This window comes from Typopeltis vanoorti, chromosome 22 (assembly GCF_054136105.1).
Source record: "Typopeltis vanoorti isolate ZY-2024b chromosome 22, IOZ_Tvanoo_1.0, whole genome shotgun sequence".
NCBI lineage: Eukaryota > Metazoa > Arthropoda > Arachnida > Uropygi > Thelyphonidae > Typopeltis > Typopeltis vanoorti.
The window spans coordinates 95,518,440-95,538,595 of NC_143570.1; the positions used below are offsets into that span (position 1 = coordinate 95,518,440).

General features: G+C 34.8%; 1 protein-coding gene across 1 annotated transcript in view; it reads right to left on the reverse strand.

Annotated features, from left to right (window-relative positions):
* LOC150094575 (histidine protein methyltransferase 1 homolog) overlaps window positions 1-20,156 on the reverse strand; it is a 165,194-nt gene that overhangs the window by 23,714 nt on the left and 121,324 nt on the right. Inside the window, exon 6 of the mRNA XM_090412128.1 lies at window positions 8,280-8,378. Within this exon, the coding sequence (XP_090268254.1) occupies window positions 8,280-8,378 (99 nt within the window). The remainder of the gene's footprint in view (window positions 1-8,279; window positions 8,379-20,156) is intronic.

Below are 20,156 nucleotides of genomic sequence, written 5' to 3' on the forward strand. Positions count from 1 at the left end.
TGGACCTTACTTTCTGGAACTGCCTCATAACCTGTCTGAATTAGAACATCTATATAATCAGCTATTTGCAAGAAAATATGGCACCAACTGGTGATAAAATAGTCATATTCTTAACTTAGATCCCTCCCCTTCTGATGCTATATGATATCTAACACTGATATCATATAGCATCAGAATCTCTGATCTGCAGTTCTTTCGTTGAAATGCTGCTTCAGAAAGTTGTCTTGCAACAACTCGGTTAATTTTCCTTCATTCTTGTCATGAGATTTCTCTTCAACACAATCAATGTATGGATAATTTAAACCACTCATTATGATCACTTGTTTAGTAGCCATCAGGGTAAATTGGTGATGAATTTCATCATTCCTCAGCAACTGAACTGCCAGGTCTGTGGCAACATCCCACCATATATTTTATTTTGTTAGCCTCCACTTCACAGATAGCATCAAACTCATTGCTATATAGGACATTATTACTATTACTGTTTTCATGTTTCTACCCTAATGGGACTCAAGTCACCTGATATCATTAGCAGTATCCCCCCCCCTCCTATCTCTTCTGTCATTCCCAAAAACACTATACCCTTTAACACTTGATTCCAGTTACAACATCTGACTCTAACAGTGAGATTTCACCATGTCAGCAATCATAGGCCACAACATATTGAATACAGCAACTAACTCAACCCCTTTGTTCCTCACACTCCTGGCATTTGTGTATGGACATAAATAACCAAATGGCTTTTTCATATACTTAGATCTTCAGTCTGCATGGTCCTGTGAGACAACCTCCCCCTCCACCAGTTATACTCAAAAGATCCAAATCCCAAATGTACATTTCCGTCTCTTTCCAGATACATAATGCTCAATGCCATTCATATTATTATCACATTTGCATACCATAACTGAACTTACAACTGCATTCTCACCATTCCTCTCTGACTCTCTGCATTAGGTCTCACCCCAATAAATAATTTTTCCAGGTTCCTGATGCCAAATCCATTCAAATGCATGCCATTCCTCTTATAGAAGTATTTTCTAGCATCAAATGTACTCCACACATCCATTTCTACTATACGGTCTGTGCATTGAATCATTTGTTATTATAGCCCTCTTTCTTTACTCAGTACTGTCATAGCACAGTAGCAATCCATTTTTACTCTCATTTTTCTTTCTCATTTCTTCCAACAGATCTTTCATATCCTCTCTTACTATATGTGTTACAACTTAATCATTATTTTCAACAAGACGTACCATCTTTTACATTTTCTTTCCCCATTAGTTTGGCACATTTTTTAATTTTTGCCTCCAGGAAGCTAGAGGTAGTGATGCCACCAGCAAGTGCAAATTTTTGTGATTGAATCACTGTACCATATTTACTTTTTTTTTTCTTATATTTTAAATAATTTATCTTGTTATTATTATTACTAAGTTCAGTACTTTTCTGTATTTTAAATAATTTATCTTGTTATTATTATTATTATTACTAAGTTCAGTACTTTTCTGCCTCTTCTTGTTCTGATCATTTTTCTTATAATGTATAAATTTCTTAAAACACTTCTCCACTTTTTACAATTCTCTGGTTGATTTTATAATACAGTGGTATCTCCCTAATCCGGTGATAGTTCGAATCAGTGAAAAGTTCAGATTATCGAATTTTTCCCTAAGAGACAACAATAACTAGCATTTAAGACAAAAATAATCAGATTCTAATGGTACATTAATTTAATTCTGTAAATAAATAAAGTAACTGATAGAAAAAAACCTACTGTACTGTAATGTAAAACAAAAAATAATACATTTTAGTTTATTTTAGTAAGAAATTTAATTTGCACGTACCTGTACTGTATTGAGGATTCTGATTTAATAAAATTGCATAATTCAGTACGTAACTTAATTTGTGTAAAAAATATCACTTTCTTGTACACAACACAAAAAAAGTTTTTTATTTCTTTGTAAAAAAAAAAGTCACTACTTTTCTTTTGCTTCTTGGAAGTTAAACTTTTTTCGAATGCTTCTTCTCGGAGCTGCATTAGTAATAAAATTTTGTGGAATGGTGTATCATTCTTCTAAACACATTCTATACACATATTAAAACTGTCAGCTGCCTCTTCATGCTTTACTTTTTATTCTTCGGGTTATTTATCATCAGCATCATCTTCTAATTCGTTCTGTAGTGTCATATTTATATTTATAATTTCAGCGTCTGATTTGATTTTGAATTCACTTTCGGTTCTACCTGTAATCCATTCCGTAAAATTTCAACATCTGGATTTATATTTTTAACCAAATTATGCACATTTTGAATTTCCTCTTTTTGTGTATATTTGTGATTCATGCCGACAATACAGTGCGTACTGTACAGTATAAAAAAGCAAACGCGAACACACAATACATCAAAATAGGCCTCCAGTATAATCGTACAATTGACAGTATGAAAAAAATTATACTGTAGTAATAATAAAATAAATAATAATTATTAAATAAAAATAATAGTACAGAAAATAATAATACATAATAAATAAAACTTTTTTTCTTTCAAACCGCAGTTCAGATTATTGGAGGGTTCAGACTGAAGAGGTTCGGATTAGCGAGATACCACTGTACTTTCTTTTAATCGGGATATTTCCAATGTTAGAACCTTGGTTTTATTATTAACTTCATTGCTTCAATGTTTCTACTCAGCAGGACAAAGATTTTCCTCACAGTTCTCCTGCTTGTGCTTTAGACACCATCCTGGCAAGTTTTTGGTGCCAATTTTAAAACTATTAAAAATTAATAATATTTCTACAATTATCTTACTAATGCAATAATATATGAAAGATTCACCAGTTAATCTAATGAAACACTCAAATAAAAATAACTAATCTTTCAAATAGTGTGTATACACACAAAAATCGGAATGTTGTTATTCACTATAAAGTTCATTCAAACCCCAACTCAATATCAGCAGAGATCAAGATTGGTACTCAACATAAGAAGCATCAGTGGAAAAGAAATTAAACTAGCAGAAGAACTAGATAAGTACCAGTCTGACATAATAGGTATTACCAAAACATAGAAGACAAAAACAAACAGGTGAGATCTTTCTAAGCAACAAGTACAAGATATTCTATTCACGCAGTAACAATCAGGGAAATGAAGGAGTAGCTACAATATTAAACACTAAATATGAGGATAATCTTCTTGAATGGCAGGCAGCATTAGCAGAGCAGTGTGGGCTAATATCAGAATGGAGAACTGGACAATGAGACTTATTTGTGCTTATGGTCCCACAGAAAGTTCTACCAATGAAGAAATGGAGGAATTTTTTGAGGCATTAGACAGGACAGCTGGCTCAATGAAAAAGGAAAAGTTGATCCTTGTTGGCGATCTAATCAGCAGAGTAGGAAATGATTAACAGACAAAGAAATGTTTTGGAAAAATTTGGAGAAAAGTGCAAAGCTAATAATAATGGTTAATGCCTGCTGGATTTCTGTTCAGGACATGGATTAGTTATTACTAACACCATGTTCCCACATAAAAATGTGTGCAAATTCACATAGAGAGAAGATGCAAGAAATAAGAAAAATCTCATTTGACTATATTATAGTTAATAGTGATGTTTTCCTACTAGTTCAAGTCCACAAGAGTATACAGAGGATATGAAATGGGAAGTGATCACATTTAACGTTGAGGGATAAAGTTGAACTTCATATCGAAAAGAAGGGTGTGTAAGAACAGTTTGAAATGAATTAAAGTTGAACAGCTATCATATGTGAACTGTAGACTCAAATACACAAGCATTATTCAAGAAAAACTGAAATGTTGAAAGCAAGAACCAAACCTTGGAGATACAGTGGCAAACCCTAAAGAAAACTTGGATCAATTCAGCCAGAGAGGCACATGCAGTGAGATAATCTGCAAGGATAGAAAAATCAGAACTCCATGGTGGACTTGGGAAGTTAAAGAGGTAGTCAAGGAAAAGAAGAAAGCATATTGAAAATTCCTGGCAATTAAGTCAGCTTGTGCTCTTAGAGAATACTGAGAAAAATGTGAGAAAGCAAAGCACTGTGTAAAATTAGCTAAACAAAAGTCATGGGAACATAGAAAATAAATATCGGGAAGGTGATAAATTATTCTGGAGGCTATTGAAAAAGCTCAGAAATGGAGGAAACAATATTGTGAAAGGAATTAGAGGTAATAAAGGGGTCATGAAAACTGAAGATATTCTCGACGTAGGGAATAATTACTTTGAATGGTTTCTAAAAGAAACAGTGACAGCATGGTAGTAGAAAACACTCAGACATGTGAAATGAAGAGTCACCAAGTGGTTAGGCTTAGTATTGTGTGTTATTTGTATACATGTTAAATTAGTTTTTTTGTAATCCCTATCACAAACCTGAAATGTGGCAAGGCAGCTGGAGTACATGGTATTCAACCAGAAATGCTAAAATATGGGGATAAGCTTTGTGGTCTAGTTGGTCGAGTGGTTAGCATATCTGCTCTCCAACCAAAAGGCTGCAGGTTCAAATCCTGCCGTTTGTGATTGTCTTTGAAAATACTAGTGATGGTGGTGGGCGGTAAATGGCGTTGGTGTAGTTGCGGTTCGTTGTAGTAGGTGGATTGAGTGACGGAGACAGAGAGTTGTAGAGTAGATGCCCTCCTCATGCTGGAGACTTAATGGATTGTATACAGCACTCAGAAAGGATTAAAACAGAATTTAATACTTCCTATATTTCGTCTCAGTCACTGAGACATCTTCAGGGATTACAAAAAAACTAATGTAACATATATACAAATAACACACAATACTAAGCCCAACCACGTGGGTGACACTGAAGTCGCCCTCTAAAAGCGGTTATAGGTGGCTTGGAATGTAAAGTGGGCCCTCTGGTGATAAGCATTTCCCAAATTTTAGGAAGCTTAATGAAGCTTCCAAATATTTGTTAAGATTTGGTTGATTCCTGAGAGCTGCTGATAGGACTTTAGTGTCACCCACATGGTTGGGCTTAGTATTGTGTATTATTTGTATATATGTTACATTAGTTTTTTTTGTAATCCCTGAAGATGTCTCAGTGACCGAGACAAAATATAGGAAGTATTAAATTCTGCTTTAATCCTTTCTGAGTGCTGTATACAATCCATTAAGCCTCCAACATGACATCCTCACAGCACTTAAGCCTCTACACATGGATAGGTAGGTGCGCTCCTTCATTAGTCTTTGGACTCCCTACAGGTGTTGCATAGTTTTACGATGGCTACAATGCATAATTCAGAAGGCCTGGTCAAAGGTTTGAATTCCAGATGATTAGAGTAGAGTGAATAGTACCCACATATAAAAAAAGGAATAAAGCTGAATGCGATAATTACCGAGGAATTTCTCTACTGAGTGTTCCTGGTAAGATTTATGCAAGTATTCTTGAGAAACAGCTAAGATAAATTGTGAAGGGAGAAGTTGGAGAAGAACAAGCTGGGTTCAGGCCAAACAGAGATTGTCAGAATAATATTTTCACCTTAAGAAAAATAGTTGAGAAAACATGGGAATATAAAAAAGGATCTGTATTTATGATCTGTAAAAGGCATATGACAAGGTGCCAAGAGGAAAGCTATTCAAAATGCTCCAGTTATTGGTCTGAATGGGACATTATATCAAGCAATACATAGTCGCTATTTAAGTTATAAATCAGCAATTAGAAGGAAGATGGTTTGATGTTAAGTCAGCTGTGCGACAAGGCTGTATATTATCTCCACTGTTATTCATCATCTATATGGATCACATTACAAAGGAAAGCAGTATTAAACCTGGAGATGTTAACCTCAGCTGTTTACTTTATATAGATGATGTTATACTTCTAAATAAATCCAGGACAAATCTGCAGGATTCCCTGACCAAACTAAATAACCGCTGTAATAAATTTGGTATGAAAATCAGCATTAAAAAGACAAAGACAGTAATAATAGGTGGAAATATTGAAAACATTAACTGCATCTTGAATGGAGAACCTAAAGAACATGTTGTTTATTATTTTAACGGTATAATAGAACACAGAAGCTAAGTAAATAATTAATTTATTAACTAGATGCTGATATTTCGTTGGTATTATAACCAGCATCTTCAGAGCACAAAAACACTGTCACAATACGCGAGACTAAAACAACATGGTGTACTTCAACAAAACTGTAGCAGCAACACAAAGACTAGAGTCCTGATTTTGGCGCCCTCTATCTGAAAAAAAAAAAAAACCGCTATCATATATTACTAGAGTCCTAGAAAAGTGCTAGTTTTTTCTTAATATGACTGTCTCCCAGATCTTCGGCAAGTTAATACAGCCATATTTGTTGAGATTTGGAGTGTGTTTTAGGGCTTCTGTCGCCTCTAAGAACAATCTCTCTGATTTATATGGGTTTCTGTGTAGTACTTTTGTGTTTTTCCAGTTGATGGAATCAATTGGGGATAAGCGTTTTTTTTTTTTTTTTTTCAGATAGAGGGCGCCAAAATCAGGACTCTAGTCTTTGTGTTGCTGCTACAGTTTTGTTGAAGTACACCATGTTGTTTTAGTCTCGCTTATTGTGACAAACAGTGTTTTTGTGCTCTGAAGATGCTGGTTATAATACCAGCGAAATATCAGCATCTAGTTAATAAATTAATTATTTACTTAGCTTCTGTGTTCTATTATACCGTTAAAATAAACATTTCAACTATTTAAACACAATTTTTAGTGTAGATGGTAAATTAAATTTGGAAATACACAGCAGAATTAGCAAAGCTGGTGTGATAGGAAGTCAAATGAATACATTTGTATGGAATAAGAGAGAGTTTAATCAAAACACTAAACTAGCTGTATACAAGACAGTGTTCAAACCAATTTTAACTTATATGAATTTGAGAGCTGGGTTAGAAATAAAACACTTCATCAAAGACTAGATACCTCTGATATGAAAGTCCTGAGAAAGATTAGGGGACTGAACAGATGGCATCAATGGCAGTATTATATTAAAAATGAGGATATTAGAAAAGAACCTGATATTGCTAGCAGAGCTAATCTCAGGTGGTATGGCCACTTAAAGAATGGAAGCGGCAAGATTCGATAAACAAGTGTTCTTTGTCAGGATGGCAGGAAAAAAGATCCAGAGGAAGACTAAGATATAAGTGGAGTGATACAGTAAAAAGTACCTTAGAAGACAGAAATATAAAATCTTATAATAATGGAATGTTGACAGATAGCAGGTTGATCTGCAGGAAAATTTCTACAAGAAGTTAGTCATGATGTAACTTTTCATGTAGTACAATCCTGTACACCCCCTGACAGTATGTCAGGAATTTGATGATGAAGTTCATTCTGTTTTAATTAGGGAGATATATCATAAAACAGAAATTATATATTACTATTAAAAAGCATGCATGCATGCAGCTAGCCTAGTGACTATGCACTCTGCAACCATTTGCCTCGAAAAGGAGTGTCCTGCGTTTGATTCCCATCGCCGACATGGGGAGCTTAAGGATCTTTCTCAGTCATAGCCAAGTTAGCCAGTCTTGGGCTTGGACAGCAGGATTTTTCCTCCCACAAGCAGGCACACAGGCCCTGTGAACACATGTAGCTACAGTCATAGAATATACTGGGAGGTATAGGGCTAGTCACCTTATCCTTGGAATGAGTATGACTTAGAAGGGCTTAAGATAGCTCTGTAACAGGCCAGTAAGCCTAACACATAGAAGGGAGAAGAATTAAAAGTTTATGTGCTGTGCAAATTGTAACAGTATTTATCAAACTGTGCTCAATGTTTGCATGGGCACATAGTTAGTGTATCCACTCTCCACCCATTGCAGATTTGAATTCTTCCATGAGTATGCATGTTTGCGATTCCATTTAGGTGGAATATAACAAAAATACACATGCTAGTATATGTGTAAGATGAATTTCTCAAGCCTACCCCACTGTGGAGGCTTGAGAAATAGAAATTTTCTATTTCTCAAGCCTCCAAAATGGAAAAGAAATAATTCTTAGTCCACCCACAGTACTAATGTATTACCAATCTACCTTTCATGGGGGAGAGTCGCATAAAAAACATACAGCTCAAAGAATCTGAAACTTTCCTTAAAAAGAGAACACATATATTTCAGTTATAGTCAGTCCGAGTCCTAAGAAACATGCATTTTACTAGCAATATGTATCATTAAACACAAATGATATGATTTTTTTTTTTTTTTTTACTTTTTGGAGGCATATAATTATTGTAATACAATAAATATAAAAAGTAACTTAATAAAATTAATATATTTAATAAAAAAAAGGATACACAATTCCTGAAGGTTTCAGTGTGCTTTTTATTAACTGTAACAACTTCCTTTGATTATCAGGATTGTATATAGTTTCGGAAGTTAAGATAACATCATACCTATACAAATAGCAAATAGTAACAACTATGATTAGGTGGAAGATTTATTCTGAGAGGAATTACTATATTGTTAGCAAAGTTATATGATCAGGCTAGTCTGCCAGATCCTGTCTTTGATTACTCTAAAAGGATCATTAGATTTTTCTTAAAAATTTTCCAAAAATATAACACGCTATGACTGATATGTGGAAAATCATAAAGATAGAAGCAGTGGCGGATTACGCAATAGGTGCACTAGGTGCATGCTAGCCTTGAGGGGCCTCAAAAATTACATAGCAAAAAGATAACATGCCTCTGAAAAAACGTAGAGACAATTTGAAAATTTTTTTTGACTTTACCAATAAGCAATGTTAGTGGCGAACGTTCTTTTTCGGTCTGAAAAAGAGTAAAAAATTATTTAAGAAATAACTGGTAATTAGCATAAGGAATTAACAACGCAGATAAAGGATATTAATTAAAGGCAACTTTAATGAATAACTTCCTTATGTTATTCATTAACTGAAGATGGCAACATCACGTTACCATCTTCAGGAACATAAAAATATGGTATGTGCACGCAGGCACTAACAAAAGCAAATGAGGAAGAAGGCAAGAAACTAATATTGTTCCTAAAGTCCTAATGGTGCCCTCTGGCAGGCTGATTGGGTTGTCTTGACCATTGAGCTGAAGTTCTCATAATGTAAGTCTCCCAAATTTGGGGTAGTTTCATGCACCGAAATTTGTTGAGGTTTGGAACGTTTTTTAGAGCTGCTGATGATTCCTTGAATAATCTTTCGTACATGAACTTGCTGCGATGTATTATTTTAGTTTTCTTCCAACGAATTCTATGGCAGGTATCTAAGGCATGGTCTGCCAGCCCACAGTGGTTATACTGGTGAAACTGGATGTAGTCTTTGTGTTCTGAAATCCTGATATTTGCTGTCCTGCCTGTTTGGCCAAAGTAGGACAATTTGCAGCTGCATGGGACCTGGTATACACCAAGTAGGTCTAGGGGAAGTGGTTGGTCTTTGGTAGAGCGGATAAAGGATGCCAAATTTTTATATGGTCTATAACAAGAAGTCAGGTCATATTTTTTGAGGATATTGGTTATTTTCTCAGAGGTGCCCCAGATGTAGGGGATGGTGATAGATTTAGTGTAATCTTTATTGTGGATTGGGGGGTTGTGGCTTACTGGTTTTAGTAGTTTTTGGGGATTACAGCCATTGGCTAAGAAAGGGTTGAGGATGTGGTTTAGTTCAGTGGTTAGGGCATCGTCATCTGAGCAGATTAATTTTGTCCTGTTATATAGTGTTTTTATAACCCCATATTGTTGTGTGTGTGTGTGGGGGGGGGGTTGCTGGTGAATGTATCTGCCTGTATGGGTGGGTTTTCTGTAAACAGAGGAAACAACAAAAGATCCATCAAGCTGGCGAGTGATTAAAGTGTCTAGGAAGAGGAGGGTGTTATTTTCCTCTTTTTTTTAAGGTGAACTGGACTCTGGGGTATTGGTTATTTAAGTGTTAGGAAGGAGTGGAGTGTATCTGAGCCATGTGGCCAAATAGCAAACATCATCATCCACGTATTGAAGCCAAATAGTGGGTTTTTGTGGGGCAGAGTTTAAGGCAGGGGTCTTCAAACTTCTTTGACCATCGACCCCTTCAAGAGTTTCTTGACTCTTTATCGACCCCCCCATTTTACTATTACGTAATTATAATAGCACGAGCAAAAAAGACGCTTATGTGAGTTTTTAGATTGTTTATTTTATAGTTATAGTGTTTATTGTATGTATAATATAGTATATATTATTATATTGGCTTAACGTCAAAGGGATACGTTTTTGTTTTTGACGTCCTTCTTAACATTACATATTTGATAGGAGGGATAAATAATATATAAAATATAAAATTTAATTTAGATAACAAAATAACAATAATACAATCTTCCTTATATATATGAAAATAAGAGTTTTATTAACTTAGTATACAATTTACTAACGTTGTCAATGTGAAGGGTGTGCTTCGTTGCCGGGCGGGAACCACCGACATCCCTTTATTGGTAAATACGTCATTTTGGCCTAGTTGATTGGCTTCCGTAACTATTTTCATGCCTTTGCTCCCTCTTACAGGTCCTATTCATGTCACTGTTCCCATGGTTCACTCTTAACTGCGTTGTCATTCAGGATGGAGGTAATCCAAGTAACTGAATTAAATATTACCTATACAATGATGTCTTATATTTGTCTATCGACCCCTGAGCGTGAATCGACCCCTAACAATGTTATATCGACCACTAGTTTAAGGCTTTCTCTTCAAAGGTCTCCATAAAGAAGTTGGCCAAGGGTGGAGAAAGTCCTATTCATGTCACTGTTCCCATGGTTCACTCTTAACTGCGTTGTCATTCAGGATGGAGGTAATCCAAGTAACTGAATTAAATATTACCTATACAATGATGTCTTATATTTGTCTATCGACCCCTAACAATGTTATATCGACCACTAGTTTAAGGCTTTCTCTTCAAAGGTCTCCATAAAGAAGTTGGCCAAGGGTGGAGAAAGTGGTGAACCCATGGATGTCCCCTCTATCTGTTTGTAGAATTTTCCTTGCCAAAAGAAATAGCCTGAGTTCATTGTGAACTGAAATAGGGCCAAGATATCGGGAGGAAACTTGGCTTGGATGAGCTCTAGGGTTTCTTTGAGTGGGACATTAGTGAATAGGGAGAAGACATCAAAACTGACCATTATGTCAGTGTGTTGGAGTGAGAGGTTTTCTATACTGGCTTTAAAGTGGGCTGAGTTTTTTATGTGTGATGGTGTGTTTCCAGTATAGTGTGTGAGCGTTTTGGCTAATGTTTGGCTAATTTATATGCGGGGGAAATCAATGCCATCCACTATGGGATGTAATGGCACATTTTGTTTATGTATGTTTAGGAGTCTATATAATGGGGGGAGGGGGGTGGCTAGAGTTATAAGATTTTAGTTTGTTAATGACTTCCACAGGCCAAGAAATGACTTTCTTAAGGAGTCTGTGGAGAGTTCTAATCTGAGAACTGGTAGGATTATATTCAATAGGGAGGTAGGTACGGTCTAATACTAAAGCATTAAGCTTACCTTTGTAAGCTTAATTTTTTTGATTGAGAACCACAGCGGCATTTCCCTTATATTCCCCCCCTCACAATAATACAGGGTTATAAAAACACTATATAACATGGCAAAATTAATCTGCTCAGATGACACCCTAACCACTGAACTAAATCACATCCTTGACACTTTCTTAGCGAATGGCTATAACCCTCAAAAAATCCTAAAAATACTAAAACCAGTAAACCACAAGGACCCCTCCACAATAAAGATTACACTAAATCTATCACATCCCCTACATCCGGAGCACCTCTGAGAAAATAACCAATATCCTCAAAAAATATAACCTGACTTCTTGTTATAGACCATATAAAAATTTGGCATCCCTTATCTGCTCTACCAAAGACCAACTACTTCCCTTACACCTAACTGGTGTATACCAGGTCCCTTGCAGCTGCAAATTGTGCTACTTTGGCCAAACAGGCAGGACAGCAAATATCAGGATTTCAGAACACATAGACTAAATCCAGTTTCACCAGTACAACCACTCTGGGCTGGCAGACCATGCCTTAGATACCTGCCATAGAATTCATTGAAAGAAAACTAAAATAATACACCTCAGTAAGTTCAAGTATGAAAGATTATTCAAGGAATCATCAGCAGCTCTAAAAAACGTTCCAAACCTCAACAAATTTGGGTGCATGAAACTACCCCAAATTTGGGAGACTTACATTATGAGAACTTCATCCCAATGGCCAAGACAACCCAATTAGCCCACCAGAGAGGGCACCATTAGGACTTTAGGAACAATATTAGTTTCTTGCTTCTTCCTTATTTGCTTTTGTTAGTGCCTGCATGCACATACCATATTTTTATGTTCCTCAAGATGGCAACGTGACGTTGCCGAAACATTGACGTTATTCATTAAAGTTGCCTTTAATTAATATCCTTTATATGCATTGTTAATTCCTTAAGCTAATTACCAGTTATGTATGACCAATCAACGTATAAGCCTTGCTACTAGTATTCAAGAAATAGTTTACAGCAGACTTGTTTAAATGATTTCTCTATAATGTTTATAGAAAATGATATAGTTAATATAAATAAAGAAAAAACTTATTATTTAAGGATTTTATTGTCTCTTTGAGATAATGTGCTTTAAACGTCGCAATCACTCCTTGATCCATTGGTTGTAAAAGAGAAGTTGTATGTGGAGGTAAAAAGACTATTTTTACATAACGGTAAACGTAAGCTACTGATGAGGGATAGCTAGAAGAACTGTAAATTATCAGGAGCACTTTAAATGGAATTTGTTTTTTCTTACACTAAAGTTTCACTTCAGAAAAAATGTGATGCATAAGCCAATCTTCGAAAAGGTACCTACCCGTGAGCCAAGCCTTCTTATTTGCCTTCCATGTTACTGGGGGAGCATCTTTATTAATTCCTTTTAAGCTTCTTGGATTTTCTGATCGATGCACAAATAAAGGTTTTAACTTGCAATCTCCAGCAGCATTTCCTCCTAATAGTAGAGTGATGCAATCTTTTGATGCTTTAAAACCTGGCATTGAGGATTCTTCTTTTGCAATGTAAGTTCATGCAGGCATCAGTTTCCAAAAAAAAAAAGCCCACCTCATCAACGTTAAAAATCTGCGACGATGGTGAGTAATTTCATTCTTTACTTATTTCTTCTAATTTTTCTGGATAAGATTTTGCAGTAAAAGTCTCTTTGAAGTCTTCCCCTTTTTGGTCTTTCAGCAATTTTAAAAATGGCCAATGCTTTAGTACAAATCTTTGCATAGGTAATAGGCATGTTTAATCATTGAGTTTGGTTGCTTATCCAAGAAGTTAACAGTTTTTCCATATGAGGAATGATACTACCTATTTCTTTATTATGCAACCATGTAGACTGCATAGTTGGTGCATTTTTTTACTTCTTTCAAATATTTTTCTTTATCCTTTAAAATAGTACAAACTGTAGAAGTGGCAAGAGAAAATCTTTCAGAAAGAGCTTTAACAGTGCTACCTGCTGGATGGCTAGTAATAATTTCATATTTTTTCCTCTCATGTAATTGCTTTTCTTTGTTTCCTTTGCTCATTTTCTGGTTTTGCACTGTTGCTACTTTTTTGACATTGTTGGAAAAGTGAGAGGATTATAGTTAAAAAAAAAAAAAAAAATCAGGTGTAATTGAAGAAAACTACGAATAACACACTTGCATTGCTGAGGCTTATTCTAACTGATCATTACTTCATTACATACTGCGTAATTCCCGTACACACCCCTAATCGCCTTTGCTGCGCACAATTTAAAATAAAAATTCCGATCCAAAATATTTGTAAAGGGAGAACTACCTGTATTAATCTCAGCTGTTTCACAGAAGGTTCTCCATTCAGGTTGGAGAACCTAAATGGAGAATCTTCTCTATTTCAGGTTGCAATTGATATTTTCATTGTTTATGCCTACTTTCATTATCTTTGTTTTTTTTATTGCTAGATTTCAACACAAAATTTATTACAGCAGTTATTCTGTTTAGTCAGGGAATCCTGCAGAAATGTATTGGTTTTATTTATAAGTTATAACATCATCTGCATAAAATAAACAGCTGAGATTAATATCTCCAATTTTAATATCCAGTTCAATACCACTTTACTTCAAAATCTGATCAACATAGATGATCAGATTAGAAATAATGTGCACCCTTTTCTCACACCTGATTTAAAATCAAACTATCTTCCTGTATCTCCTTGAATTCTAATTGCTGACTTACCACTCAATTTAGACTATATACCAATGCTTGATATATAATGTTCCATTTACACCATATAACTGGTTAGAAATATACACGTTAGCACAAGAATAATGTTTAATTTGCGAAATATTTCGGTCTGAATATTACAGACCATCTTCAGTGGCTACACAGGAATAGTTTTTAAAAAACAAAGTGGAATACAAACAATTGATCATTCATACATAGCACGAGCCGTGTGATGTCATATCGCTAAGTATTAGAAGAGTAAACTTTTTAAAACATAATTAAAGATATTAATTCAAAAATTCATACAATGATCTTAAATAACATTAGACAGATAAAAAAAAATTAATGTGTAATCCTGATTAAAATTTCCAAAATTTTTGATATAGATATACAGTCATTACGATTCAAGTTAGGACGTTGAAGTAAGGCCTCTACACTTTCTTTAAATAAACGTTCAGATTTGTAGTGACATCTGTGTAGGAGGAGAGTCTTGGACCAAAGGATGTTGTGGTTTGTTCCTAAACCATGTGGAGCTAATCCAGATTTCTCAGGTTTGTTATGTTGAATTGATGACCGATGCTCTTGAATTTTTTTTTTCTATGGAACATCCAGTTTGTCCAAAGTAAGAAAGATTACAATTACAAAGAACTTGACACACAACAGGTAGAGACAAGGTTGAGCGTTTATCTTTAGATGAAGGAAAATGGTTGCATAATTTGTTAATAGGTGTATAAGTGGCTGTTACATCATATTTCTTTAGAATTCTCGAAATTGGTTCTGAAATCCCGGAAATGTAAGGAATTGGAACTCGACGTATTGAATCTTGGTTGTTCTCTCTTGGTTTGTAAGAATCGAAAAGATATTGTGTACTCTTTTCGGAGAAGTCGTTTAGTTTCGTGTGATGTTTGATAGTTGAAAGTTCCTTCTGTAATAAATGAGAAGTTGAACGGTTAGTTTTGGCTCGTCGGATTAAACATTTTGTGACTCCTGTTTTTTGACAAGGGTGATGAGCAGAATCTTTGAGAATATAACGACCTGTGAAAGTTAGTTTTCTGTAAACTGTTGTTGTAAGAATACTAGAAGGTTATCTGATGAGAAGGACGTCTAAAAATGATAACTTGTCATCTTTTTCAATTTCCATGGTAAACTTTATACAAGGATGTAAGGAATTGATATTGCTTAAAAAGGAAGGTAAGAAGTCTCTGTCGTGAGGCCATACAGCAAAGATGTCGTCTATATATCTAACCCAAAAGGATGGTTGAGGGAATATAGATGAGAACAGGACTTCTTCCAGATGTTCTAAATAAAAGTTTGCAAGAGCAGGAGAGAGTGGACTTCCAATAGATGTTCCTTCCACATGGTTGTAAAATTTATTTTGACATATGAAATATCGAGAGTGCATTATGAAATCAAATAGTTTTATAATATCTTTTGGGAAGATGTCAGCTAGTAATTCCAAAGTCTCTTTGAGAGGTACATTCGTATATAAAGATTCTACAGGTTGTAAAGAGAAGAGTTTTTCAAAAAAGAGCATGAGTTGCCAATGTGTGACTTCAATAATTTAGATAGATATTTGGCTATGCGATAGGTAGGAGAATCAATACAATTCACTATAGGGTGAAGAGGAATATCTGTCTTATGTATTTTTGGTAGACCATAAAACCTGGGAGGCCTTGCAAAATGAGTTTTTTGTCTATATTATATTATATGAATTTCTGAATTAATATCTTTAATTATGTTTTAAAAATGTTTACTCTTCTAATACTTAGCGATATGACATCATGCGGTTCGTTCTATGTATGAATGATCAATTGTTCGTATTCCACTTTGTTTTATAAAAACTATTCCTATGTAGCCAAATATTCAGACCGAAATATTTGGCAAATTAAACATTATTCTTGTGCTAACGTGTATATATTTCTAATCATTATGTCACAAGTATCGTTAAAAAATCAAATTTTATTCCTTCACGGGGAAAACTTCACCAAAAAGACCGGTAAATTAGGCAAACTATCAGTAACTCAAGGTAAGTTACGAGCGAGGATCATCTTTTTAAAAAAATGCCGCAACAACAAGATAATTCCTAATTTCGCTAAGGTTAAAGAAACCATTAAATCTCCTGGAGCTCATAATATTTACAGGAAATACCAGTTTATCTTTAATCCGTAATCAACTCAAAGCAGCTAAACATGATCTGGCTATTAACGTTCAGCTAGTTTCTGATCTCTGTATCTATATCTCCACAAACTTAGAACCACATCTTTCAAACATAGTTCTGGATGTAGGTAAAAGCTCTTTACAACGTTCTTATGAAAAACAGAATCAACATCTAAATCACAAATATGATGTTCTTGTTTCTAAACAAATCAAGCTTTTCCAAGTTCCAGATAATTGGATCGTCAACGTATCCGGTCGGCCTTTAACCAATAATGAAACTCATCCTCTCAAAAGGACATGATTTCTCTATTGTCCCTAAAAAGATTCCATATCTAGATTTGCTAGTTAACATCGAACAGAACCTCATTCATCTGTCAAGTGAAAAAGCTGATGCTCTATGTCTAGAAGTTGCTTCTTTGCTACTTAAAGCCAAGCTTCCTCCTTAGAACATATCTCTTTCTGAACAGAAAGCTATACATTCCTTAAGAAACAACAGTCACCTCATCATTACCAAAGCTGACAAAGGAAAAGCGACAGTAATTATGGACTCTTCAAACTATAGACGAAAACTTTCCCTTTTATTTCAAGATCACTCAACATATAGTTAGGCCACCGATTAGAGATCCCTCGACACTTCTGCTCATGTCAGAAAAAGGAGAATCCATTCCGATAATAAGGTAATCAATCTATCTTCTGAGATGAGTTTGTTTATTATTACAGGTTGGAAAATTTAGCTTTTCTTTTATGAACATTGCTATTTTTAAAGTGTAACTATTTTTCTTGTATAAAAGTTGGAAAAATGTACGTAGAGTATTAAAAAAATTAAAAAAGGTATAGCATAAAACAAAAATTTAACTAAGTTTATTTTTAAGAAAGTTTTCTATAAAATAAAAATAATTATACAGAAAAACAGAAATTTTTTCAAATGAACTTAGATATTCTAAACTTACAGTTGAGAGAACTGAGACTTTAATGTCCTAAACCAATTATTATTTATGACTTATGACTCTTTTAACAAATCCATGCAAAAAAAATACCATTGTCAAATCTTTTAATCTTCAGAGTCATCTGAATCGGTGTCCGAATCGCCATCACTTTCACTTAAACTGATCACCAAAGGTTTGCATAATTCTTCTATAATTCCGTCTCTGTCCCAATACATATTTTCCAATGAGGTGACATGAGAAAAATATTTTCCCCAGTTTTGAACTATAATACTTTCAACCGCCTGTTCTGAAAGCTTAAAAAGTTTCGACATGTCAATATCCCCAGTTACGTTGCAATGGAGAATGAAACTTTTCACTTCTGCCCAAACATACTCAATAGCATTAATATCGCAATGATATGGTTGTAGCCTCAAAGCTAGAAATCCATGCTCTTTGAGCATCGTGTCGAATTTAAATAGTTTAGTTGTGGGCGAGTTTCTTTTGCCCAAATTAAGCAATTCAATTTTTCGCATATCTGGGGAATGAGAAATGTTATTTGCAGAGAGCCAATCCATAAGAACTTGCTTCTTATTAGACCAATTTGGAACTTTGTTTAATCGAATAAAGTGATATGAAACGTTATCAATTATAACAACAGCATTTTTAGAAAGGTTTGGAATCAGTTTTTCTTCTGCCCACTTTTTGAAGATTGTAGAATTCATTTGCCTATGGTAATCTCCAGTAGTTGAATTGGCTTTGTATAGTAAGTTTGAATTCAGTAAAAAAACCCATTTCTCCACTCTCACACAAAATTATTATGCGCCGCGAGGCATTTCCGGTTTGTAGCACTCCACATTCTTCTTTAGAGTGCCAACATTTTCCATAAGTTAAATTACTATCAATCCAAGTTTCATCTAGATACACAATCGGTCTTTTCTCCTCCCTGAAACGTCTTATTGCTCTCAAATACTGCGTTCTAGATAAAACAATGTCACTTCGCTCCATGATAAGTTTCTTTTTATTCTGGGACTTTTTAAAACAAAATCCGATTTCATGAAGTATTTTCCTTAAAGTTTCCCTCTTCCAAAGAAAATTAATTTTTTCTTTAAGTGCAGGAATCAATTTAGGGACAGTTGGCACTCTTTTCTCGACCACATAAAATTCATGAATAGTTCTTCTTATAACATCTACATTATTCAAATTATTCAATGCTATCGTTTCGATGGTTTCTTTCTCTGGCGCTTTTTTTAGATTTAAATTTTGGCTTACCTTCACCTTTTGATTCCCTACGAATTCTTTTAACAGTTGACCTGATACACCTGCAATTGCACTTGCACATTTTATGACTTGAGAAAGGGGAACAAGGAGACGGCCTTCTGACGATTCTTTTTCGCAGACTATCAGCACATTATTCAATACTCTTTGAATAATGGATTTTCCATTAATAATAAAAAAATAATGCAAAAAAGCAACAACAAAAATCAAGCTAGAACTAGTACAGCGACAGCCAAGAAAGCACGTGATTTTGCAGGTTGGCGACCAATTCGTACATCCTTCATTTCTTTCTCCCCTTCAGCATGAATCGACTATTCTTAGCAAAATTCCAAGGAGAGACCTTAAAATGGTGGGCGAACCATACCAGGAACTCAATTACGATCCAACCAACAGACAACTGAAGAAATTAAATTCCCTTCTAGATGAGGTCTTAAGTTTAGATGTAGACACTAATGAAAGACAAAAAACTCATTTTGCAAGGCCTCCCAGGTTTTATGGTCTACCAAAAATACATGACAGATATTCCTCTTCAACCTATAGTGGATTGTATTGATTCTCCTACCTATCACATAGCCAAATATCTATCTAAATTATTGAAGTCACACATTGGCAACTCATGCTCTTTTTTGAAAAACTCTTCTGATTTCTTAAATAAATTAAAAAACTTCTCTTTACAACCTACAGATCTTATGGTTTCCTTTGATATAGAATCTTTATATACAAATGTACCTCTCAAAGAGACTTTGGAATTACTAGCTGACATCTTCCCACAAGATATTATAAAACTATCTGATTTCGTAATGCACTCTGGATATTTCGTATGTCAAAATAAATTTTACAACAGTGGAAGGAACATCTATGGGAAGTCCACTCTTTCCTGCTCTTGCAAACTTTTATTTAGAACATCTGAAGAAGTCCTGTTCTCATCTATATTCCCTACCCCATCCTTTTGGGTTAGATATATTGACGACATCTTTGCTGTATGGCCTCACGACAGAGACTTCTTACCTTCCTTTTTAAGCAGTATCAATTCCTTACATCCTTGTATAAAGTTTACCATGGAAATTGAAAAAGATGACAAAGTTATCCTTTTTAGATGTCCTTCTCATCCGTTCACCTTCTGGTATTTTTACAACAACAGTTTACAGAAAACCAACTTTCACAGGTCGTTATAGTCTCAAAGATTCTGCTCATCACCCTTGTCAAAAAACAGGAGTCACAAAATGTTTAATCCGACGAGCCAAAACTAACCGTTCAACTTCTCATTTATTACAGAAGGAACTTTCGACTATCAAACTTCACACGAAACTAAATGACCTCTCCGAAAAGAGTACACAATATCTTTTTGATTCTTACAAACCGACACAGAACAACCAAGATTCAATACGTCGAGTTCCAATTCCTTACATTTCCGAGATTTCAGAACCAATTTTGAGAATTCTAAAGAAATATGCTAACAGCCACTTATACACCTATTAACAAATTATGCAACCATTTTCCTTCATCTAAAGATAAACGCTCAACCTTGTCTCTACCTGGTGTGTATCAAGTTCCTTGTAATTGTAATCTTTCTTACTTTGGATAAACTGGATGTTCCATAGAAAAAAGAATT